The sequence below is a fragment of the Phyllostomus discolor genome, chromosome 5 (assembly GCF_004126475.2).
Source record: "Phyllostomus discolor isolate MPI-MPIP mPhyDis1 chromosome 5, mPhyDis1.pri.v3, whole genome shotgun sequence".
NCBI lineage: Eukaryota > Metazoa > Chordata > Mammalia > Chiroptera > Phyllostomidae > Phyllostomus > Phyllostomus discolor.
Genome location: NC_040907.2, coordinates 51,577,947 through 51,603,768, shown reverse-complemented (window position 1 = coordinate 51,603,768; position 25,822 = coordinate 51,577,947). Strand labels below are relative to the sequence as shown.

The 25,822-nt window shown below is 36.3% G+C and overlaps 1 protein-coding gene across 1 annotated transcript in view; it reads right to left on the bottom strand.

The window, feature by feature from the left end:
• Positions 1-25,822, bottom strand: part of LRRC7 (leucine rich repeat containing 7) — a 464,523-nt gene that overhangs the window by 68,920 nt on the left and 369,781 nt on the right. The window contains exons 19-22 of the mRNA XM_028512216.2: positions 15,488-15,599; positions 15,093-15,273; positions 11,203-12,880; positions 7,196-7,336 (exon numbers count right to left, since the gene is read on the bottom strand). Of these exons, the coding sequence (XP_028368017.2) occupies positions 7,196-7,336; positions 11,203-12,880; positions 15,093-15,273; positions 15,488-15,599 (2,112 nt within the window). The remainder of the gene's footprint in view (positions 1-7,195; positions 7,337-11,202; positions 12,881-15,092; positions 15,274-15,487; positions 15,600-25,822) is intronic.

The window sequence follows — 25,822 nt, the reverse complement described above, 5'->3', positions numbered from 1 at the left end:
ATGTAGATAACACATTTAAAGTACATATTACTTGAAAATAAACAAATAACTATGCAAAGCCTATCTGTCTGTCTTTAAGCATTAATTTTATATTCTTTATACCTCTTCCAGATCAATATGTTTGCATATGCCCACACACAATTTTTCCAGATATTAAAATATAACAAATCAAATTATTAAAATTAAACAGTTAAAATATTATTCAGGGCAGGCATTAGTGGTCCATGTTTTTCTTCTGGCTTGTTTTCTTTGCCAGTCAAGTGGGATAATAAATGAGATCACATGGCTAGGTCCGTGCAACACGGATTTTTGAGAAGTGGCCAGACTTCAATGCAGGTATCTTTTTCTCTCCATATCACCCTCATCTCTCTTTTCTCCACTAAACTTGATTTAGTTGGCTAGACATGACTCCTAGTCCCAGAGAGCAACTGAGAATTGCAAAATTATTTCTGGTGTAAGAAAAAAGGCTAATGCTCTTCAGTTAAATTCCTAATATCATGATATAGGGCCGTCATTAGTTTAGGAACTGTTCTCTTTCTTTTTACAATTAGGATCAGCAGCTACACCAGTTTGTTTATATTATGGCCAATAGAAACATAAACATGCTGATACAAAAACAATACTTTCACTAGACAGCAAAATTAAAGAAATTGCCTGAAAACGATTTTCTTTATTAATTTCAAGACAGTTCTGGTCTTTTTGTTTTTAAGTAAGATGACTTAAGTTTGTAGAAATAGACCATGAAAACAATTTATTAATATTTGGGAGGGGAAACCAAAAGAGAAGTATATGGTAGGTTCACATTCTTTCCCCGAAGGAGCATAGCTATTAACAAAAATCATGCCTTTGATAAAGTATGACTGAACTGTGTTTAAATGGAGTTGCTCAGTTGTTAAAATTCTATAGAAGGTTAAAAGGTGCAAGTGAAAAATGTAAAAAATAGTAATGAAGTTATCACTGTTGAAATTTATTTCAGAGAAAATAACCAAATTGAGTTGAAATTATTCATTTAATTATTTTTAGTACCACATTCTAGACATTTTATTTAGATACTTTAAAAGATTAAAAATAAATCTTTATATCCCCACCACACATAACCAATTATATATAAAAGACATGGAAAATATTCACCCTCCCCCTTCTCTCAGCTTCTAAATTCTGTAATATTTCAAAGCAATAGAGAAAATGGTCAATGTAATTTAGTGAAAAATAACAAATTTTATTTAAGAAATTCAGTAATGCTAATAAAAGTTTTGTTGAATGGATGCTGGTCCCAAAGACTGCTGTGGGCATTTGTGGATTTAAGATTTGTGATTTTGATGGCTGTGAGCAATCACACGTGTCTATTGAAGGAAGTAATCTCCAATTTTGCTGAGGCACAAAGGTTCATGAATGTGCATGTTTATGTGCTTCTCTAAATATATCTGTGTGTGTATGAGCCTGTATATGAGTGTGTGCATACATGTGTGTATATGTGTATCCATATGTGAACACAGATTCACAACTAAGAGTAAATGAACTTAGCTGATCCGCTTGCTTTGTTCTTGTCTGCTAGTTGATGGGTGCAATCCAAGCTTGGGAAATTCACTACTACTTTTTGTCAGAGAAATTATGCAAGTATGGACTACAATTTGGCACTTTGCAAAGATCTTGGGATGTATCCCTTAAGAGCTCAAGGGTCTATTTTGCTTAGTAATTATCATATAGTTCATGAAAAGCATTACCTTAGATTCAAAAAATGCATTAAAAATAATTTTCCCCAAAGTATTTCCAGTGAAATTATTGCTATATTATTCTTTTCCTGCATATTTTTCCAAAAAAGTTTGGCGAATACATGCCAACCCTGGATCTAAATCATTATATCACAAGGTTCACTCTGAAGATGGTGAGATGATGTCCAGGTGATTTTTAAATCAGCAATTTATTATAATGATGAAGTAGCATCTGTTTGAATGCTAACATTATTTTGGTAATTTTTACTACTGTCTATGAAAATATATGTAGTTTAGAAGATAAAAACATTTTGCATAATTAGAAAGTTAAGAAAATCCTTCTTGAGGATAGGTAGCCGATAATAAATGAAGCAAGGTCAATAAAACCTGTAGGTATAAATTGCCCTGAAGGTGCTACAGAAATCTTGCTTTGCTTTTAGAAAAAAAACTGTATCAAGTATGTGACCCTAGGAACTAGAGTAAATAAATGCAGACAAAATGTTGGCACTATTTGCATAGATCCAGTAAGAAAAGACATTTATTAAGCTCAGCTAACTAAGAAAGCCTCTACCTCTAGCAAATGGAAAATGATTTGGGTCCCATGATATCTACTTATCTGGATTGTTATGAAGTTGATGTGAGATAACGGTATATAAAAGCGTTTTATCCACTGTTATGAGTTATGGTCTAAGGAAATGTCAGGTTTTACAAGTATTTGAGAAGGCATCATCGTATAGTAGAAACAGCAGGGACTTAGGTGCCAAGTAGAGTCAGGTTCAGATTCAGCTGCTACTATGCCAGGTGTAGAGGTTACAAGAGTAAAATGGTAAAAATTCAGGTGACTTTTTTGTGACACATGAGCCTCAGATTTCTCATCTATGCAATAAAGATAAATACTTCCTATGAGGCTTTTTGTGAGGGTTGTGTGAAAAAACGTATTTAAAGTATGTCATGGTACCGGGTACATAGTAGATTCTCAGTAAATCCTATTTTTTATTCTACTTCTATCAAAATATTTATTTATTTTACCATTAATCTGGATAATAAAAATGAAAGTTTGAACTGACATTCTGCAATACAGTTGACACTTGAACAACATGGGATTAAGTCTGCCAACCACATATAACTTTTAACTCCCCCAAACTTAATTACTAATGGCCTACAGTTGATTTACTGGTAACACAAACAGTTGATTAACACATATTTTATATGTTATATGTATTATATATTGTATTTGTATAATAAAGTAAACTAGAATAAATAAAATATTAGTAAGAAAATCATAAGAAAGAGCAAATACATTTATAGTATTTATTGAAAAACATCCACAATAAGTGGACCTGTTCACATCACACCCGTGTTGTTCAGGGGTCGCCTGTGTTATATTTCTCTCTGATAATGTAAAATTTCAAGACGATAGCTAATTTCAGTTACAACAGAACACATCTGAAGAAGCACATGGAGCCATTAATAACATCATAGAAAGTTGCCTTAAATGCTTTTTGGAGAGGCAGTGAATAAATGATAAATGAATAAATGAATGAATGGATAGAAAATATGAAAGTTTTATAATTTAATACTTGATTTATGTATTAAATATTCTGAACATAAATACCATTAATTTTTTAGAAAATTGGAAAAACCATCAATAAATATTGTAAAAACATTAAAGGAAATTAAATTTATTAAACTATTTTTTTTGTTGTATTTATTTACTTTTTAAAATACCTTAAGCAGTTCTATAAAATTACATTAGAAAATGTAATTTACTATTTATAGAATAGAAAGCCTATGTTTGGCTTGTAATCCATGAAAAATATATAATTCTCAACCTGGAATATAATAGATATAAAAACATTAGAAATATTCAAAACACAGTAAAATATGGGAAAATATTCCCTTTCAGTTCACATAAATGCTGTGTAAGTGCTTTGTCAAGTGCAATATTTTTCAATCTTCATTCACAAATAATTATATCTCTTGAGTAGTTTAGTACAAATTTGTTTAAAGAGAGTTGACAGAAAAGAACTAGATATGTTTTGGTAAACTAAAAAAAAAGCAAATCAAGAGAAATAATGTGCTGAATCAGGATTTCAACTCACACAAATAGTGCCTTTCTATTAGTTACCAGAATGGAGGGGTTGGAGAAATGCAGGAATCACAAAGTCCCCCTCCCTGGATGTATAACTTATAAAAAGTCTCAGGGCGACAGAGTAAATACAAAAACTGCTCCTTTCTTCTACTTGCAAAAGGTGAGGCTTGGCAAGCAGAGAGTGTGGGAAAAGAGTCTAGATTTCAGCCCTTGAGTGATCCCTCCAGAGGGCACCACTGCACAAAAATATGCTGTGACTTTGTTTCCCTAGCTTAAGGTGAAAACGTTACTTTAGATTCCTTAGGAGGCTTCATTCATTCATTCATTCTTTCTAGGATGCCCCAGAGTCATTTGCCATAGCAACTAACTAGAGATGGCCAGTATTATCATTCAGGAATTTTGTGAATAAAAAGTTCCAGATTTCCACAGGAGAATGAAGAGCCTTTTCAATTTTATCAGCTGAAAATGTGTGTTTATAAAATTGTTCTTATCTTGTATTTCAATGGAAATCTTGTGGCTAACAAACATTTAGGGGCTGCAAAGAAATTGTAAATATATGATATTAATTTTTATTATCTTAAGTATCAAGACAAAAGTGTTGTAATTGATTTTTATGCCTTTGTAAGTCAATTTTGTCTATTTCCTTTTCTGTAGGGAAGGAGTTCAGGGAAACAGCCTCAAGCAAGGGACCAGTTAGCAACACTCAGTGGATCAAAGAAGGGGGAGGACTCCGACAGGCTGCATCTGAAGAGAGGGCGACAGGAAACCTAGCAGAAAAACCAGACAAATTTTCTAATTAAAGAAGCGCTGTTACCCTGGCTGGCATAGCTCAGTGGATTGAGCACGGGCTGCGAACCAAAGTGTCGCAGGTTCGATTCCCAGCCAGGGTACATGCCTGGGTTGCAGGCCATGACCCCCAGCAACCGCACATTGATGTTTCTCTCTCTATCTCTATTTCCCTCCCTTCCCTCTCTAAAAATAAATAAATAAAATCTAAAAAAAAAAAAAAAAAAAGAAGCGCTGCAGAACAGACCTATCTGCTCACTAAGGTGAAGGGATAGAGAATTAGACTAGAATCCATGGGAGGAAGCAGAGGCTGAACTAGTCTCAAAATTGAGTACGTATCAACCACTGCCCAAACACCATAAAGTCCCTGCCATGCCAGCAGGGTAAGAAAGTTGTCTCAGATGCCTAAAGGCCTAAAGTTTAGAGTACTAACACTGATAATTTTGGGTCATAATGTATTTTGGTGGTGACAGAATAGTTGCCCTGTGTTCTTTTTCTTTCCCTACCTTCTCTGTTTCTTTCTTTCTCTTGTTGTGTGGATAATACAGTATTGATGATAACGCAGTTTCAGATGGAGTCTTTCAATAGATGAATTACTCTTGGTTTGCAGTTTAATATGACTTCCAAAGACAATTCATTAAGGTCATTCCTGTGCCCAGCTGAGGAAGGCTGAAGAGTCCCTACATGTTATAACTGTAATATTTCTGTCAGAAATTTTAAAGCTACAGTAATTGCTGGTGAATCCATTCTCTAGGGTACCCCAAACAACATCAGAAAATTAATATAGCAATACAGTGGTGCCTAAATTATACCTGGAGATAAGTTAGATATTCAGAAAGGGTGCTTCAAAGTACATTACCATTTTTCAGACTTTGCATATATCTGTATTATTCTATAGATTGATGTAAGAGTAAATAGGGCTAAAAATAGGCAAAACAAGGTATAATTTCAAAGGATTTGAGGAATAGCTTCCTTCATACCAAGATCTCTCTAATCTCACTGAATTTTGAAATTCCATCATTTTAGTTAAAGGATTTGATTTCTATTAATCATCTATTAATTAATAGGCACCTCCAGGAAAGCTGCTTATTAAAATTGTGATATCTAATCTATTACTTAGTGCTAATAAGTTTCAAGGCCTTTTTGAAAATAGGTTTTGTCAGGGCAGAGGATGAGGGCCCTGCCTAATAGGTGAGGGCCTCACCTAATAGAACATGTAAAACAGGTTCCCTTAAAGTTGGGGCTCTGGCAAAAAGGGTCTTGCTGATAGCAGTATATTGAGACCAACATGCATTAACTCGCAAGAACCATCTATATTCAAGTCCCAGTCTGCTTTCAGTGATGCCAAATTAGTACTTTGAAACTGGCTGTAGAGAGAGTGTTTTTTTCACTGACATTGGCAAACATCACAGATTGTGGCTTTGTTTTTCTCCCTGGAGAGAAAGTTACCCACACACCGCTGGTCCTCCAACAGAAGACTGAGGACAGGAAAAAACAACATTCAAATATTCTTCATTTAGTTATGTTTTTTTCAAAGTAATGATAAAGCTGTGAATAGAAATGTGTCTTTGACTTCATTTCTCTACTCACAGTGGGAAACAAACAATCCAGAGTTAGGGATTGTAATTAAGACTAATTTGACAATAAAACATGAATTTGAGGTCTTTTGACCCTCATTTTCCTGGGATGGGGGTTTGTTGAGTTTGTTCCATATGGTCATTAACTTTACTAGGAGAGAAGTGTTTGGAGGCTACTTTCATTCTATTTTCCCCACTTTGCATTGCCTTTTTTCATAAACTGCTAGGCTAATGACTATATTAATAATAAAGTCATAATGACACATTGTGTAAAAATGACTCATTAGTTTCCATCAAAATGTAACTAAGACAGAAGGCATTAATCAATTTAAACAGGTAAAATAAATGTGCACTCTCAGTTTTGACTGAATCAAACAAGCAGAAATGTTCCTTTCACAATGGAAATGTTTCTAATTACAGTGTATTTTCTTTCAAATGAGCCTACATTGTCTCTCAAAATTATGTGAACTTGCTACTTTCAAATTAGCCCAGGATGAGTAACAATTTGCTTGTGAAGTCACAAACTTGTTTCTCATGTTTTACTTCTGTGTAATCTTTCCTGTGAAGAAAATGGGCTGAAAAAGCATTTTGAAGTGTCGACCACTTAATTCCCATTCTAATTTAGGACCTTCTCTTTTCCAAAGGAATCTGTAGAAACCCAATCATAATTTCTAGCTCTGATTTCAGAATGCATTGGCAAGAGAAGATAGGGATGTCTCAAAAATAAATATGAAAAAAATAAGAGAAAATGAATAATATGAAAAATGAGCCTTAAAGCAACACAAAAAGCCATGTACCTGCTCAATCCAAAAAGCAAAGCTGTAAAGCAGGAACCTGATAATCCGTCCAGCTACAAATACTCATTTAGCAGCTAAGAAGAGTTCAGGCTCTACATTATTTGCCCTTGTGCTTGATGGACTTGTGAGACTCTCTCAGCAGGGCTGAATGTATAGCCTAAACACATTAAGTGAGCAAACAACATTAATTGGCTTTGGTATGCTGACACATGTAGGGCAATCCATACTTACTTTCTGAAGAGGTAGTTCTTGTAGATCAAATTTAGACTTAGTCTGCAAGTTTAAAGTCATGCTTCTGCCTGCATGCATTGCTGAAATACCTCCATAGGGCAGCATGCCAAGGTTAACTGTGTTGTGTTTGTAAGCAGCATTCTGAGTAGAGGAAATAATCATGTGACAGGGTGTGAACACATGCTCAACAAACTGATCATTACATGAACATGTTTAAATTTATAACATTTAACTTTAAGCGAGCAAACAGTAACTTTCTTTTTTAAAACATGCACTTGGTCAGACAGAAGCATACAGTAAACAGTGTTAGTTATGCACATAATGAGTACCATCCAAAACTACAGAGAAGACAAAAAAGCAAAGATACATCCTGTTTCACATTTGCTGCTAACACAAAGGCATAAAATCTCTCTCTTATATGTCATGATAGTAGTGATTTAGGACAAATGATTTTTTTATCTGTGGTAGTTTATTGATTAAAAAAGCTTAAACAATGAAGTCTATCAAATTTTGTCAACTGCAAACCTCATGAACTTTTTCACATTATGAGATCATCTCATACAAAAGACAAATACTAGCTTATAATTCTGCCTTAAAACTGATGCACTGTGATGTTAAAGCCAAAATCAGTTTCCTTACTTCTGTCTATAGGCTTCACCACAGCAACTCAGAAAAAAAGCTGGCCAAAACCTCCTTCAATATGTCCACTGGCTGATTGAATTTACTGATTAATTTAGTTAAACCAGTCAAATAAGTTGTATGAGGATCCAAACATTCTAACTTATTTTTTTGTTTCTTAAAATTACATTTAATTTAGAGAAATTTCAGAAAGAAACTAAAGGAATTTGATTTGAACTATCAATGCTGTGTGCAAAGTGTACCTAAGTAGCTATAGAAAACTGGTGATATTTTAATTATGGCTAACCCTCTAAAGTTATTCCAAGTGTCTGATAGTTAAAGTTTTCTACAGAACTTCATTTAAAAATTAAGACATTTTGAATTCTGGTCATCAAATAGTTTTCATCAGTATAATATCCATGTATGGTATCATAGAAATGTAATAATTCAGCATTTGGTCTTTTAAGTAATCCTCTTACTTTGAAAAAAATTCTATAAAAGTTAACTTAGTATATTTTTAAAAACTGAATATTACTGAGCATCAATAGTAGATACCTATTCTGCTCTAGGGCATTATTTGCAAAGCAATGATTTTTAGCATCAAAGTTTCACTTAACTCAACTGAAAGACTATTATTCTCCTGATGTTGTGCTTTATTCTATCAGTCATGATTGTTACGGGTTTTTGGTTGTCTCATTCAGAGTTTTATCACTGGCACTATACCAAAACTGAAAAGGACACTGATCAGTTCAATCTAGCACTTGAATGATTTCATGGGGTTGAAAATCTCTCCAGTCTAGTGCTTTATCTGCTCCTATAGATGAGTAGCAGTCTCGGATATGCGGAGTCATGTTTTAAGTTCTCTCAGTCACAGTGGGGCTCTGTGGGGGAAAGCTTGAGCCTTGAGGTTAAACTAGAGGAGAGAACAAGCATCTTTACTCAAGGGTAGTACTTGGAGCTGCCTCTCCAACCACCGAACAAGACCTTGAACCCACATTGCGCTGGGTTGTTAAGCTTATCTGATGTCCAGGCCTCTATGCAGGTCTCTTTTATGAGGAATGGACAAATACTTCATAGTTTCCAGTGTAAAGATTTGATTTCATGGGTTCAAACTGCTCAACTAAATTTTACCAGGAGGAAAGCACACTGTGTCTCTGGTGCAGTCTGACTTTGGACAGAATGTTCAGTAGTGCAGTTATGTCAAAACTAGTTTTACATAACAAGTCTGTGCTTCAATACCCAGACTTCATCCTGTTGAGTAGCTGGGAATTTTTAAGTAAGATATAGCCTGAATAGCTCAGTAACTCTATTGAGAAGGGGAAGGAAATGTTGCTTGGAGAAAACAAGAGGAAGAGCTCCTAAGATCCAATGGCCTGAAGCAATACTCTAAGGTAATTTAATGTCTGAGAATTAAACCAGACACTATTGAACATACATTAAATTGCTCTGAGAAATGAAAGACAGAGTAAGAAAATTATAACCAAACAAGGGATACATGGAGGCTAATTAAAAAGGGAGGTGCTGTCACAGCAATGGAAAGAAAATACAAGTGTTTACTTTCATTGATCTGGACCTGGGACAGGCCTGGTCTCTAGACTTTTGGAGATCAAACCACCCTCCCACAGGCTTATCTTCCTCCCTCCAAACTCCTGCTCTAATCAGAGGGGTTACCTACTTTTCAGTTGCTCTGATTAGAGGAGAGAAACTATCCAGAAAACCTGTAAATAAATGATGGCACCAGGTGTTCAGAATCTGTCTTTTCTTTTGTGTACTTTGTTTCCACTCACTCCTTCACTGCCTTGAATTACTAGTCATTGTACCTACGCTTCAAAAAGCTTCTGATAACCTTTCTTGACTAGTTCATCTTACCCTGTAATGTATGGTCGTGTCTACACAAGGCCAGAGTTCCCAAACTGTACTGTGTTATTTGACCCCAAATAGTTTCGCCCTCCTATTTATCTGTCTACATGGAGGGTATAACTTGAGGTAAGGCATGGTGACAACTGACAAGGTGTCTTCCACTGACAGCCAGTTATGACGCTTTGATGAGGCTCCCTTCAAAGGGACTGAACACACCTATTTGAAACAGACATTCCAATGAAATATTTGGCAAGGCAGAACCAGTTTTCACATTGAGAAGGTAACACCCATACCCACACTTACTAGTTCACCGTGTCCCTAAAAATAATCATTTCCTTGTCATGTAGACACGACCTACAAACAATATAATTATTTAAAAAGAGTATACCTGAAAACACAAAATTCAATATTAAATAAATATATAATAAATGTAATGATGTGTGCTTTTAGCAGGACACCAAATAAAATAATAAAACTATTGAGTGAAACATTCTAATGGCATATTATTAATCAGATTCCCAAATGACACTAAACTTTTAAATCTATAAAATGAGAAAAGGCCCTATTTTCAGAAGAAGGAGCTTTAAGACTCTAAGATCAATGCAGAGCACATGTAGCTCTCTACAGAAAAGCCACAAAGGACACTCGGTAATGATGGTCACTGATCATCATTTGAGGAAATGAAAGAATAGATTTTTCTTAGAGGGAAATTAATAAGCAACAAAAAATAATTCTAGGCTTTGTACATTTCTTACTCCTCAATAAATGTGCATTCCATGCTTTATTGTGACTCAGTTTTTATCTGAATTGGTATTAATTTCCTTTTTTGCTGCAATACACACACTAATTTATACATTTGCAGTCTTCATTAAGACATTATCTATGTTGTCTGTAGTAAGATTTTAATTTAAGCATTTCTTCCTATATAAAGACTGGCATTCTAAATGGCAGGGTTTTTATAGAATAAAACAATGTATATGAGGGCATTCAATCTCTGCTTATTTTATTTTTCTGTTTCTTGCTGGGAAGATTATTGCTCACTTGAAGTAATAACTTTAGTAGTCCCGTAGTGGTAACTATATGCAAATTTTATAGACAAATTAGACCTGACTTTAATAAAAGTGGGTCTGTGCAGAAAGGGGCAAAATATCCACTTTTTATCGATTCAATAAAAGTCATACTCTTTAGGTCACTAGAGAACAGTTTTGTGTCCTAGGAGAGGCATTTTGCCTTAATGGCTAGAAAGCAATTGAAGCACCATCCTGTATAGTAACGTGAAATTCTTTCTTACTAACAATATTTAGGCTGGATTTCATAAGTAACTCACCTACAGGTTATGGACTTTCAAAGAGCATTAAACAATATCCATGAAAAGCTATTATGATCACTCCCCCACAATATAAAGATAAATAAAATGCTGATCATCTATTCATTCATGTAGTTCATGCTTCACTACATGTACTTAGAAATGCCAATAAAGCAAAACTAAAGGCACGAGGGATATTCTTACAGAGAAATGCCAAACATACCCTGTCTAACCTTCTAGCTTCTATATGTCTAAGCAGCTGTTGTCTCCAGTCTGCAGGCATTTTACCACAGCTCTCCTCTCCCTTCATAGGAGTAGGCCTCGTCTTTATATCACTGTTATCTGATGGCTTGTCACCATAGTTACCCAAGTTATAGTCAGATGGTATTTTTTCCAAAAGAGCTGCCATAGTAGGCCTAGCTGAAACTGGCCTGGTTTGGGAGGCACCGTAACTCTCTGTACTGTAGCTTCTTGCAGACAGTGGCCTCCTCTGGGTAAGGTTTTTAACTGGAAAACTTCCAGCCTGAGCTTTCACTTCTTGATATGAAGGGTGTTCATCTTCATACCTGCCATTCCTTTTCAGGAACTGGGACTCAGTCACTGAAACGCTGCTTTGGCGATCCAGACCTCCCCTATATGGAGGTCTGCCGTACCTATCACTTGGAGGCAGCTCATGAGGTTCACTGACCCTTCTAAACATGGCCATTTCTGTGGAGCTCACCAGGGAGTCAGCTCTTCTCAAGAAGCCTGCCCTGCCCGCTTGGCTTGCAAACTGGGCATTCACCACAGCATCCTCATTAACAGATGGCTGAGAAAATGAAAACATTTGCTCCATTGGTGGATATCCTCTGTAAGCTCTAGGACTGATCAAATCCTTGGCGATGTTTTTGCCAGGCTGTTGCATGTATTCAGAATTGTGTTGAAAAGGGGGCGGTATCCTCTTTTCGGCTTTAACTTCTACAGCTCCTTGGGGATTGAAGCTTTGGTCAAACTGATAGACTTTTTTTGTCATGGAAGCTTTTTGTTGTTGTGGCCCTTTACTACTTCCGTAAGTGAGCATCTCATCATCCAGCATTGGGACTGACTGGCTCCGAGACATGCTGGATATCCCGTGCTCTGGTGCCAACATTTTATCTGGCCGTTCATGGCTTCCTAGGTGATCACTTCCAGAAGCATAGTTTTCTAATGGAATATTATAAACCTTGTATGTGCCAATGTCAATTTCATCGATACTCTGTGACTTTTTGAATTTGTTGGACTTGATATCTTTCATTAGTGGGGAAAGCCTCTCTGTGCTTTTGCTAATGGAAATGCCTTTAGAAGATTCTGGGCGGCAGTGGATTTGAGAAAAGACATTACTGAGACTCCTGTTGGGGTTGGAATCATGATAGTCCCATGGTACTCCTGGAGAAAAAGGACTAGGTATTTCAACAGATTCTTTTATATGTTCTTTCCTTTCAGGCAAGGGGCTGGTGGTAGGGGTTGTCTCTAATTTGGAAGGGAAAGCGGTCCTGTCTTCAAAAGGACTAGGGGTCCTGGTCCAATTCTGCCAAGGATTGGAAGGAGGCACTTCTGTTTCTGGTGTGTGTCTGTTTGTGGACTGCTCAAGTTCCAGGGGAACACCGACAATCCTGTCCTGCCTAATCAAAGGCCTGCGTCCATGAGAAGGTGGGTTTCTTGACTTCGAACTTAAGAGAGCATTACTGTTGGCATTCTCTCCTGTGGCTTCCTCTGCCACAAATCCTGTATTATCGTAATGCGAGCCATCAGTCCAGTTGTCAGTGAAAGTGTCACTTATTGGCAGCCGGTCAGGACGCTGTGGTAGATTCCCTGGGGGAACAGCCTCCCGCTGGCTAAGTAATGGCTTTGCATCAAGAGGTTGAGGGAAAGACTGTGCAATCCTGTGAAAACAAGGGGGGGACAAAATATGAAAATGGGTCTTTGCCAGAAAGAGAAGAAACAGCCAAGAATGCTACTGTCCTAACTGATCATTCACCCATACCTCACTTATGATTAAGACAGCATTGCTATTTCATGTCCAAAAATTCCACCTAGTTACCTAGGTGGTTACCTAGGTTACCTGTTACCTAGTTCCAACTTTAATTTCTTCCTAGTAATCATCAACTAATAGCAAACTATATATTTACCTGTTATATTATTTATTGTGTATTATCTTGTATCTTCTGCTAGAATATAAACTCATAAGAGGGTAGATTTTTTTTGTCTTCAGGTCCAGTGGCTAGCACAGTGTAGGTAATAAAAATATATTTGTTGAATGAATGACTGAATGAATGAACTATATAGAGCATCAGTAATAGTCTTATAGATCTATATAATAACTAGATCTACATATAATATTATATTTGATCTATATAATAATTAGGTCCTGTCTAATGATTAGAATCACTTGACTCTTGGTCTCTATCCCTGAAATTTCTGATTTAGCACATTTCCAAATTACTGGTTAAGAGTCTTTATTATAAGTGCTTGGTATATATATTTATTTGAAGGCCAGGTATTGAAAACATTAAACCCATTGCACAAGGAATATACTCATGAATCTTTTTCTAGAATGTAAATTGTGTTATGTTATGTTATGTTATATATATATTATATTATAATGACTTTTGGTCATTGATGTGTTCACACCAATACCACAGTATGTCTAAAAGATGCTCATTTTTCTAAATCTATTCTAAACAATTTGCACAATAATAAGACTTTTAAGTGCTTTTGCTAATTAAAAAAAGTACCTAAATTAACCTCAGCTTGTATCACAAATAATGAATTTGTAAAGTGGTTGCATTAATATTATATTGGGCATCAATGAATAGAGTTATTTACAAAAGAATTTATGTCCAACAGTAGTGATATCATCAGTAAAATATGGATGAAAGTCATTGACTACCTGTATGACCTGATGATTTTTATTTGCTATTTGTAGTGTAAAACATAGCAACAAGTTACAAATCAAGGGAATTGAAACTGGCAAATACTAATTCACTGAGTCACTTTATTGTAGTCTGTGGCTTTTGTAAAATGGAAGTAATATAGAGTAGGACCCAATTTGGAAAGATTAAATACTTTTAGTTATATTCTAACTTTTCTAGGTGGTGATAAAATGATGATGATGATAGTGATAAAAAGTTTACTGAATATTTACTTTCTACAGGCATTTGAGGGCTTTACGTGCATCTTACTTTAATCCATAACACTACTTTGGAAGGTGAAATGTCTACATGCATATGTAAATATTGGGAAAACAATTTTTGATTTAAAAAATTTCCTTGTCCAGGGGCTGGAAAGAAGTATTTGAAGTCATGAAAAGCAAGGACCTATGTCCGAGATTACTCTATCCAGCAAAGCTATCATTTGTAATAGATAGACAGATAAAGTGTTTCCCCAATAAGGTCAAGTTACAGGAGTTCATCATCACCAAAGCCTTATTATATGAAATGTTAAAGGAACTAATCTAAGAAAAAGAAGATAAAATATATGAACATAAAATGACAACAAACTCACACCTATTAACAACCAAATCTAAAAAAAAACAAAAACAAATTAAGCAAACAACTAGAACAGGAACAGAATCACAGAAATGGAGATTACATGGAGGGTTATCAGTGGGGGAGTGGGAAAGGTACAGAGAATAAGTAGCATAGATGGTAGGTAGAAAACAGACAAGGGGAGGTTAAGAATAATACTGGAAATATAGAAGACAAAGAACTTATATGCATGGCCCATGGACATGAACCAAAGGGGGGAATGCAGGTAGGAAGGGGTGTGCAGGGCAGAGGGGAATAAGGGGGGATAATGGGACAACTATAATGGCATAATCAATAAAATATATTTAAAAAATAAATAAAAATTTTCTTTCCCCATAATCTCAACCTGTTAGTTTCCTACCATCTCTCCTTTAAACAATGGTTTTGTTTTGTAAAATTGGATTCAAGTGCTCTTGGAAATCCCTGAGGACTACACTGGCTTACCTGCCCCTTTGGCCTTCTATGTCACTCATGTGCTGGTACAATTCCAAAGTTAAGACAAATTCGCTTTTAAAGGGTTGCCGACGATAAGCATTTGGAAACAGAAAAGAGGGAATTCTAAACATACCTGTTACCCCACAAAGAATTATGTACTGCATCTTTAGCTGTTGTCTGCAAGGACCCCACTTTAACCCGGGTGTTAGAGGATCCTGAGGAAGCCTGGGAAGGCGAGTAGTCTGAGTAAGTGCCTGAGGAAACACTGTTATTCAGACAGTGAGTTTTGTCAACTTCAGACTCATCAGTTGATTCTGAAATGTAAAGGGGAAAATATTATAATGCTCTGAACAGTGACAACTATAAACACAGAAAAGTAAGTATGAAAAATATAGCATATTGGTTGATGTTAGAAATACATAATTGTAAAACATTTCTATAGACTATAGTTTATCATAATTGACAACTGGTGATTCATCATGCACATGCATTTGGGGCATATTTGCCATGTCAGGTTCACGATGTTACCTTTTTTGTCCTTCCCTAGCAGAACAAGTTTGGGTGGGTACAGAGGGGTCTCAGCTAATGAAGGGTGAAGCTCCCCAATCCTCATTTCATTAGCTGGATGAACAAAAGAATCCTGAGAGATATAATAATATAGAACAAGGAAAGTAAACATTTAAACAATGGTTAACCAAGATGGGAATATCTCTATTTGGTTCAGATTTAAAGAAGGGGCTCTAAAATTTTAACCCCTGGAGCACTGGGAAAAGTGAATCATATATGTTTCTGAGGTAAGCCCTAATTTTTTCCTAATTTAAATGATTATCTTTGTTCATCAGACACTCGTTGAACACTGTTTATATGCCTGACACTGTGCAAAGAACTGTAGAGTTTGCACAGACAGACAAAATAATCACCCATGCCTCTGGGAATTTACACTCTAGTTGGAGAGATGAGATATAACTCATAATAACACAAGACTGAATTATGATAAGCCATATATCAGTAATATGATACATTCATATGTATAATATAAGCACGTGTAGAGGTTCTAAGGGGGAAGTTCTCTTAAGAGTTCTACAAAGTAAGTATATCACTGATTAATTGGATTTTTAAAATCCTTAGCCATATTAATGCAAAACTGGGTTCTATAAGTCCTGCTTTGACCACGAATCTCCCTTTTAATTGCTGCTGTTTCCCAAGTGACTCCATTTCTCTCATTGTATCATGCTTTCTTCCTAACATTTCTAGTGTTCTCATGATCAGTCTAGCCTGCTAGGTCTTCATTCTAAATAAATTCATTGAATGAAATAAGCAACAGCATAAGAACAGAACTTTATTATGACAAATTAACATGTAAAAAACTCATACATTTTAATCTTTTATAATTTAAAGTATTATTTCCAGGTAACCAGTAGTGGTAGAGCATTAGGGAAGACAAAAATAAAACTTTTTTTTTCTAGATATAAAATTCTCACTTTTTTCTAGATATAAAATGGCTTGTGTATGTATGTACTGATGTAGATTCGTGCACAACAGTTATCCTTTATCTTTATGTATTTTGTCCCTTAATCCTTAGATTAATTTGAATTCAAAAAAGAATTTTCAATATTTTTTTTCACTTATTAGTAATTGTTAGTTTAGAACATTAATTAACCATTTTGACATATTTTATTAAATCAGAGAAAGAATATACTTGAAGACAAAAATATGAAAAATGCAACGGGTCCTGCGTGATAACTAATCTATTAATTATGATCAGATAGAAGCTATTACTGTAAATGTAAAGGTCTCCATAGTGACAGGCTTTGGGTATTGCTGAGAAACATCCATTTCTTTAATTCTTGGCTTAAGTTCTATCTTTTGGATTGTTTTTGGTTAGGTTTATATAGGAATATTTGCCTATGAAAAACCTGGGTATATCTGATACTTTTTTGTTTTTAAAGAATATTTCAATGGTAGAAGACTAAATGATCATCTAGTACAACCATTTCATCTCCTAGTGGTGGATCCTGAGACTTAGTAAGGCCCAGGTTCACACAGATAGACAGAGGTTCAGCATGGAGGCATCGCTCTACTGGGCTCCAATCCAAGGAGCTCCCCTTACATTGTGTTTCCTGGTGAGCTCAGCTGTGAGAATGTTAGAAACTTCAAATGCAGTGTCAGGTTTGAAGAGAGATAAGAAATCGAGTGGGCTTGATGGAGATGAAGAAGAAAATCTGGGCTTGTGTAGATTTTGAAAAATTATTTCAAAGGTTTAGCATAAGAAACTTATGATAAAATTTTAAATCGACACAATAGAGAATAAAAATTTACACATCTTTGGAGACATTTGTAAGTAGAAGCAGATGCAAGTTTTTGATAAATGGTACCATGAAAGGCATAAAATATAACAGACTTTCAAAAAAATTTCAGTTACAAGGTGGCATATTTCTATTTTATTCCTGTTTTACTATTTATTAATCAGGTTACCCTGGGCAAGTCAGAGTACCGCTCTATACCTTATTCTGTTTATCAATAAAATAAAGGTAATTGATAATAAGAAATAGTGCAAATTTCTGTCTAGTACAATATTCTACAAATATGAATAGAACTTATTTTTTGAAATACTATTAAAATATTCTTCTGACACTTAATATTGAAGTATAGGCATTTTGTTTTAGTCAAAATAACAAACCAAATAGTTGTACAACACAGGGATGTAAATATAATTAAGGGTTTTACTATTCTTTCTCTTATGCCTTAGACATTCAGTAATCAAGTTATCTGGTATGTTTAGATCAAACTTTCACACTTGTACCCTGAAATTGTGACTGGAGCTCTGCATTGTAGCTATGGTCTGACTCAGATTCAAGTGTCCGACCCTACTCAAGAATATATTTTTTAAAGAATTTCTATTTGTAATCAAAAAGAGCCCTAGTGACTGAGAGGATGATATCACCTAATCACGAACTTGCTTTTTTTTCCTCTAGAGTCCTGTGGCCTGCCACCTAGAAGACTAACACTATTGAAGCAAGAATAATGGATTTCACTGATCCAGTTAGACTCTCTCATGTTTATGAACAAAATGATGATGACAATGATGATGATGATGATGATGATGGGCATCAGTTATAGAGAAAATATTACATGTCTGCTACTGTGCTACTATGCTAAACATTTTATATTATCCCTGTTAATCATTTAAATAACATTTTTATTATGTATTATTTTAAAGTTATTTATTATTATCATCTTTGTTTTACAGATAAGAAAATAATGGCTCAAAGATGTACAATCATAAATCCAAGTCGCAAACCTCAAAAGTGGTAGAGTCAGGATTTGAACTGGGATCTGTTTTACTTGAAGGTCTTCTGCGTATCATACACATATACATTGTATACCCTAGAAAAGCTCATTTCTCAAGTGCACTTCACAAAACAAAGTTAACTGTCCAACAGAAAAACATTAAATTATTAACTTTTTCTCTATACATTCCAGAGAGGCTAGAGGAATTAAGTTCATGTTGGAAATGTGGGTGAAGTTATTGGTAGGAAATAGAATTTAATGGGGGTCCCATTATTTCCTCCTGGTGAGGAAACAGAAGTGAAGGGGAACAAAAAGGTATAATTCTTTTTTTTCCTTTTTTTTGTTATCACATTTCACCATTCAGACTAATCCGTGGCTGCTACTGCTGTGGTGAAAGGGAGCCTAAGGAAGAAGTCCAAGGGGAAAAAAAAGTTCGTGTGTGAACTTTTGAGAGAAGAGGCCTAGTATTAATAAAAGCTTCTAAGGACATCTCAAGGGTAATTGACTATTTTCTGTTAACAGGAGAAAGATGTGGTTCCTCTATAGAAAAGAAATTAGACTGAGTCTCCTAACAGAGGGAAAGTGCAGAATCTTTGGGAATGTGACATGGCAAACAGGCATCCAGTGAGTTTTCTGTAATGCAAGGCAGTGACTCACAGAAGGCTTAAAAGAGGGTGGAGCAAGACTAACACCTCATTTTCTTGTGGAGGAGGAGATCATCATTTACTGTATCTTTCCTCCGTGCCAAAAAACCCTGTTATGTATGTATGTAAATACTTGTTTTCATCTGATTTTATTTCCACAAAACTTTGAGTGTTGTTATCTCTATTTTTTAAAAAGTTTCAAGTTCAAGAGTTGTACTCTCTCCAAATACAAAAAAGCAGTTATAATTCAACTCAACACAGATGCTTGTGTGCAAAGTTATGGGAAATTGAGATATCATATAATATTATCTATATATTTAAGATAAAGAAATCAAGGCTGAGAGAGGTTGCAGTGACTTGTCAAGGTCACACAGTTGCAAACGAAGTAGTCAATATTTGATTTAGTGTCTGCTAGACTTCAAAGAACTCCTTGTTCCCAAACTGTGCTCTGAGGCACCTGTGGTGCTGTTGCTAATTCACAGGGACACATAGGTCATTTTAAATATTTGAGAAAGCAACACAGTACTTGACATAACCCAGATACTGTGTGAACTGCTACCTCTATCCAGGTAGCTCCCAGTTTTAACATGAGATTGCACATTCCTTTTGATGATAATGTTTGTGAAGTTGGGGTTTTGATGGTTGCTGTGATCAAACAAGTGCCCCCTGAAAATAAATGTAAAACAGAAATTAGAGTGGCAGTGTCTATATGATTCCAAGGTTTGGGAAGGTGGGTGGTGTCCAACAGGTGCACGCATTCCTTTAATAAGTACTTTTGGTTATTTAAAAATGAAATAAAAATATTATGTTTGCTTTTAATTTATGTGCATTATTTTCCACTAAGTATGACCATTAAGTAGAACATAGATACATAGTATGTTGTTTAAACCTAATTACTTAAAAAATGGAACTGTTAGATGTTTCTTTTGGTCTAGGGTCCTTAATCAAAATTATTAAATCATTAAAGGCATTTGTATACCAAGAATCCAGGAACCTCTAGCCTATACTTATGTCACAGCTTTATTCACTGTACCATTCTCCTTCCCTCCTTCCCTCCTCCTTCCCTGCCTTTCTTACTCCACAATACTCTCCATCATAATATTTTTACCTTTACTCATAACATTATATCAATATATTAATATACATAATATAATGTGTTAGATCATCAGAGTTAAGAAGATTTTATTTTATTGGCCAAATAGTAGATTGTTGTTGTTAAAATATTTTATTCAACAAAAAGGTGATAAAATGTGAACAGGTATGACAGCCAATACCCAATCACTGACTCAACAAAAAATCAGAGAAATTGCCTTTGCCCTCGATAAACTTCCTATGGATGAAAAGACAGACATGTTACCAGGGTTACAACACTAGGCAATATCAGTCATTCACTTATTCAACAGATCTTTATTGTGCCCTTACTCTAAAGCAGGCACTGTGCTAGACCTGAGCAGGCAATGGACAAGATAGACATGGTGCCTGCCTTCCTGTCTGAAGCTAATAAATAAAATAATCCTAAATGTTTTAATTATATTTAATGCAAACAAGCAGGGTGATCAGAGGGTCCTACAGATCAGAATGATCAAGGAAGGCCTTTCTGTTGAGGTAATAATCATTGAGCTAAAAATTAAAAGACGAGGATGTTCTAGTCGTAAAGAGTTGGTGCTACAGGCTGAGTTTTTGTATTCTCTCAAAATTCATTTTAAAATCTATGTGATGGTATTTGGAGGTGGGGTCTTTAGTAGGTGATTAGTAAAGGTAGAGCCTTCATCAATGAGATTAGTTCCCTTATAAAGTAGTGAGCTCCCTGGTTCCTTCCCTCATGTGAAGTCATAGAGAGAAGATGGCAATCTATGAACCAGGAAGCAGGCCCTCACCAGACATTACACCTGCTGGTGTCTTGGTCTTGGACTAATTGGCCTCAGTACTGTAGAAATAAATGTGCTTTGTTTATGAGCCACCCAGTCTGTGGTTTCTGCTATAGCAGCCTGAATGCTGTCAGAAAGTGAAGAAAAAGCAAACAAAAACCCCACAATACATGTATAAAGGAAAGTGAGAGCAGAGGAGAACCTGCATATCTTCTTGTCCTCCTCATTCATGTGGCTTTACTGGCTGTATTCTCTGTTCAGCATAGTTAACACTCTAGGCATAGTGTTTGTAAAGAGAAAGTAATCAATAAATGTTGACCTTTCATTTTCCCTTTTTCCTGCTGTATTTCCCTTTTCCTTGCTGTGTATTTGTAATCTACTTTCCCCCGTTTTCTGCCTCTGGTTCTGCCTACCTCAGTTGTTTGTTTTTTTTTTCCCTTGGATTTCCGTATTTAACCACATACATAAATATACCATGTATGTGTGATACCCTCTTCAACATTATTGACAGTATAAACTAAATAATCACTCAAAAATGGTATACAAGGGCAAAACATATAATGAAAATGCTTAATATATACTGATTAGTGTATATTATCCTGATTACCTGAATTATCTTTTTAGTGTATATTAAATAGTGTATATTTAGTGTATATTTAGTGTATATTATCTAATTAGTGTATATTATCCTAAATTACCTGATTATCTTTTTTATCTGGGAGCTGAAAACATAGAGTGTAGCACCATAATTTGGGGACAGTGATTTCAAGAGAAAAGATGACATTGAAAGCAACAGTTTCTCCTTGTTCTTAGATTGCTAAAAGTTGGGAAAAAATCTAGACAGGGTGTTCAACCTTTTGGTGTCTCCGGGCCACACTGGAAGAAGAAGCTTTGTCTTGGGCCACACATTAAACACATTGCAACATGTAATCACAAAAAAACTCATAGTATTTTAAGTAAATTTATAATCTTGTGTTGGGCTACCTTCTTAGTCATCCTAGGCCACATGTGGCCCACAGGCCATAGGTTGGATACTGCTGATCTAGAATGTTGATTTGAGAAAAGGTATTGAAGTGGGGGTTTGAAGATGGTGGTCAAGTAGTGGAAGCTCAGTCCACTTGCTTTTGCCTCAATTAGGATTCTCGGCTGATCTTCTGACAAATAACGTGAACAATCAATGAAATCTTAGCTGATAAGAAATTTTGAGCAAAGGAGTACAGAAGATGCTTCACAATGGGTGGTAAAGAGATTTTATAAGTCAAAGGGGAAATACCTTGTGTGCAGTGCCCATAGCAGCAGAGAGATTGGTTAGAAGTTGTAGCTTTGTGGTTCCTTCCCCTCCCAGGGCAGAGGACCCCAGTCACAAGCAGGGAGTCCACAAACTCTTTCCAAGAGTGATGTGTGAGGATGTGTGAGGTCAGGGAAATCCAGGATACACATATACAGCAAGTAGCGCATCCATAGCTGCAATGCCAAATGCCAACTTGGAGAGTGCCAGAGAGAGAGAGAGAGAGAGAGAGGGACTCTTATCTGCACCTGAGCTGGGTGGAGGCAGGATGCAGACAGCCATATCCCTGAGAGACTTCTGGCTTTTTGGAAAGGGGGCATACTCAGAAAGCTGGACAGTGACTTGGTGCTGCATGGTGTGCCACAGAGAGACTTTTTAAAAGAGGAGCTAAAGTGTGCTGGGCAGGGACTCTGTGTGCAGCTGCTCTGCCAACAAAGGGATAAGATTGAAAGTGCAGTTTGCTCCCACTGAATATAGCTGGGCAGGGAGAGCAGAAAATTGCACAGCAAAGGGATTTCTGGCCCCAGCCCAGTTCAGCTAGCAAGCCAGGGATTATGCAAAACAGAGTTTGGGACTGTGTCTACTATGAGGGCAGTGGGCTGAGAATTTGATGGGCAAGAGTTGAGTGCCTCAGATTATTATAAGAGTTCAGCCAGGCTGAATCCCCTTCCCCAACAGAATTCAAACCTTTGGGAAGGGAAGGTTGTACCCAGCCTCCACCTCCTGCAGAATTGCAAGCACCACATCCAACCGGGAAGCTTGTCAGGATAGGCCCAAGAATCCCCTGCAGGGTGTATATCTGCAGGAGAAAGGCAATAGAATCTGCAAATAGACTAATTTTGAACTTCTCTCAGGAAGACAAAATACACTAGTTCCTAGGGTCCTATTCCACTGAGGCCTGCAAAGTAGGGAGATCAGAAATTGGGGCAGCAAAGGGGAATCAGAGCTCTGCCTAGCTTTGTCTCTCACACACAGCTGCCAACAGCACCAAACAGGAAAGAGCTGATTTTCTTACACAGATTGGCCCCTTCCTTGAAACAAACAGTTAGTTCATCAGAAATTATACATTATTGGAAACAAGCTGGGACAGACCAAGATAGGTGGCACAGGGGCAGGGGAAACACAAGCACAATTTTCCCAGAAGGCCGAACAGCACCTCCCAGGGGAGAACCAGGGGTCTTGTCCTCCTGATCACAATAGAAGGCCCCTCTAGAGGCTGGTGAAGATGGTACATGGGGTGCTGCCAGAAGTTAGATGATTCACACCTGGACCTTCAGCTGATACAAAGCCAGAGGCAGATCCCGAAGGAGAAGAAAGAAGGCAAATGTCAAACTCTGCTGAGATAAATTCTACCTTGTTCTTTTCCAGAATTTGCAATATTTTTCTCTCCTGTGGTCCTTTAACACTTCTTCATTTTCTTCAACTGTATTCCAACTAACTCACTATTTTTATTTTTTATTTTTCATTCTTTGTATTTAGATTTTTACGTATTTTTAACCTTATTTTTATTTCCAGTGTCACATTGTATGCTTCCTTTGTCTTACTCCACTTTGCCTTCTTCCTACCCTTTCTTATTTTCATTGTAAATTTTATTTACCCCCTCTCTACACCTTGTTTCTATTCCTTACACTTACTATTTCTCCTCCTTCTATCTTCTCAAAATCATTCTTCTTTGCTTTAATCAGCTCTCATTCCTTTTCTCTTTTTTATAATCTTGTTTTCTCTCTACCTCTACAAATTATTGCTTGTTTGGCATGGATATTGTGGCCATTGCTCTTTTTCCTTCAGTTTGTTCACTATTTTTTAATTTCAAATCTCATAGGTTACTCTCTCCCTGTCTTACTCCATTTTGCCTTCTTCCTTCCTTTGCTTATTTGAGTTTGGATTTTATTTTTTCCTTACTCTTAGCCTGGATTTTATTCCTTATTATTATTATTTCTTTCCCCTCTGTCTTCCCAAAATAATTTTTCTTTACTGTAGACATCTCATGTTCTCTTTTTTCTTCCTTGTAATATTCTTTTTTTAAAAATATATATTTATTTATTTTTTAGAGCGGGGGAAGGGAGAGAGAGAGTGACAGAAACGTTGACGTGTGAGAGATCCATCCATCATCGGTTGCCTCTCACACGCCCCCAACCAGGGACCTGGTCCGCAAGCCAGGCAGGTGCCCTGACCGGGAATCAAACAGCAACCTTCGGATCAGAGGCTGGGGCTCAACCCACTAAGCCACATGAGCCAGGCCTTGTAATATTCTTATTCTCTTTCTACCTTTATTAATCTTTGCTCATAGGTCATTGTTAACTTTGTGTGATTTTTTCTGTAATTTTTTTCCTATTGGGTCACAGTTTTTGTAGTTTTATTCAAACCTCTTATTATACTCTTCCCTTTTCTTCATTTTGCCATCACCCTTCCCCCTTTTACTTATGTTTTAAATTTTATTTTCTCCCTTTCTTTACCTTGTTTCTATTCCCTACTCTTATTATTTCTCCTCCCTCTTCTCTTTCAAAATTATTTTTCTCTCCTTTAGTCATTTCATATTCTTTTTTTCTATCTTATAATATTCTTAATCTCTTTCAACCTTTATTAATCTTTGCTGATTTGCAGTTGATATTGCTAGTATGGGTTTGGCTTTCAGGGTGGTATCACTTTGTTAACCAGCACCTGTACAACAGCATACAGGATGTGGTAGGGGTTGTGACTCTCACTCAGACAGCCAAAGGGGAGGGCCCACCAATGAATGAGCCATCAATATCAAAGCCCAGTACAACAAGAGAACCCACATAAATGGAATAAAGGGCATCCCTAAGCATGCAGGTCAGGAGATTAAAGAGACTGTACTACTGAGTCCAATGGAAGGCCACCTCATGAAGACAAGTAGTCAAAGCAGAGCTATCTGAGACACAGAAACAAAAAAGAGTCACTTGAAATAGGGAGACAAAGAAATAACCTCCAACTGAAAGTAAAGGAGGAATCCCTAGAAAAAGAGCTAAATGAAATTGAGGTGAGCAATCTATCAGACATAGAGTTCAAAATGATGGTTATAAGGATGTTCAAGGAACTCAGTGAGAAGTACAAGGAAGTTTATGAAAGTGACAAGGAACTTAGTGGGAACTACAGTAGCATGAAAAAGAACATAGAAACTGTGAATAAGAACCAGGAATAAGTGAAGAATGCAATATCTGAAATGAAGAATACACTAGAAAGAATCAAAAGCAGGCTAGATGAAGCAGAGGACCAAATCAGAGATCTAGAAGACAAAGTAGGAAAAAATACCCAGTCAGAGTAACAAAACAAGAAAAATAAAGGTTCAAAAGGAATGAGGATAGTTTAAGGGAGCTTCAGGACAGCATGAAACATAACAATACTCATATCATGGGAATACCAGAAGGAGAAGAAAAGGAGCCAGCAGTAGAAAATCTGTTTGAAAAAATAGTGACAGAAAAATTCCCTAACTTGGTGAAGGAAAAAGTCATACAAGTTCAGGAAGCACAGAAGGTCCCAATCAAGATGAATCAGAAGGGGCCCATTCCAAGACACATGATAATTAAAACGGCAAGATTTAAAGACAAAGAGAGAATCTTAAAGGCAGCAAGGAAGACACAACCAGTAACATACTAGGGAACTCCAATAAGGCTGGCATCTGATTTCTCAAGAGAAACACTATAAACCAGAAGAGATTGGAATGAAATATTCCAAGTAATGGAAAACACGGGCCTGTACTCAAGACTACTGTTTCCAGCAAGGTTCCCATTTAAAATGGAAGGTGAAATAA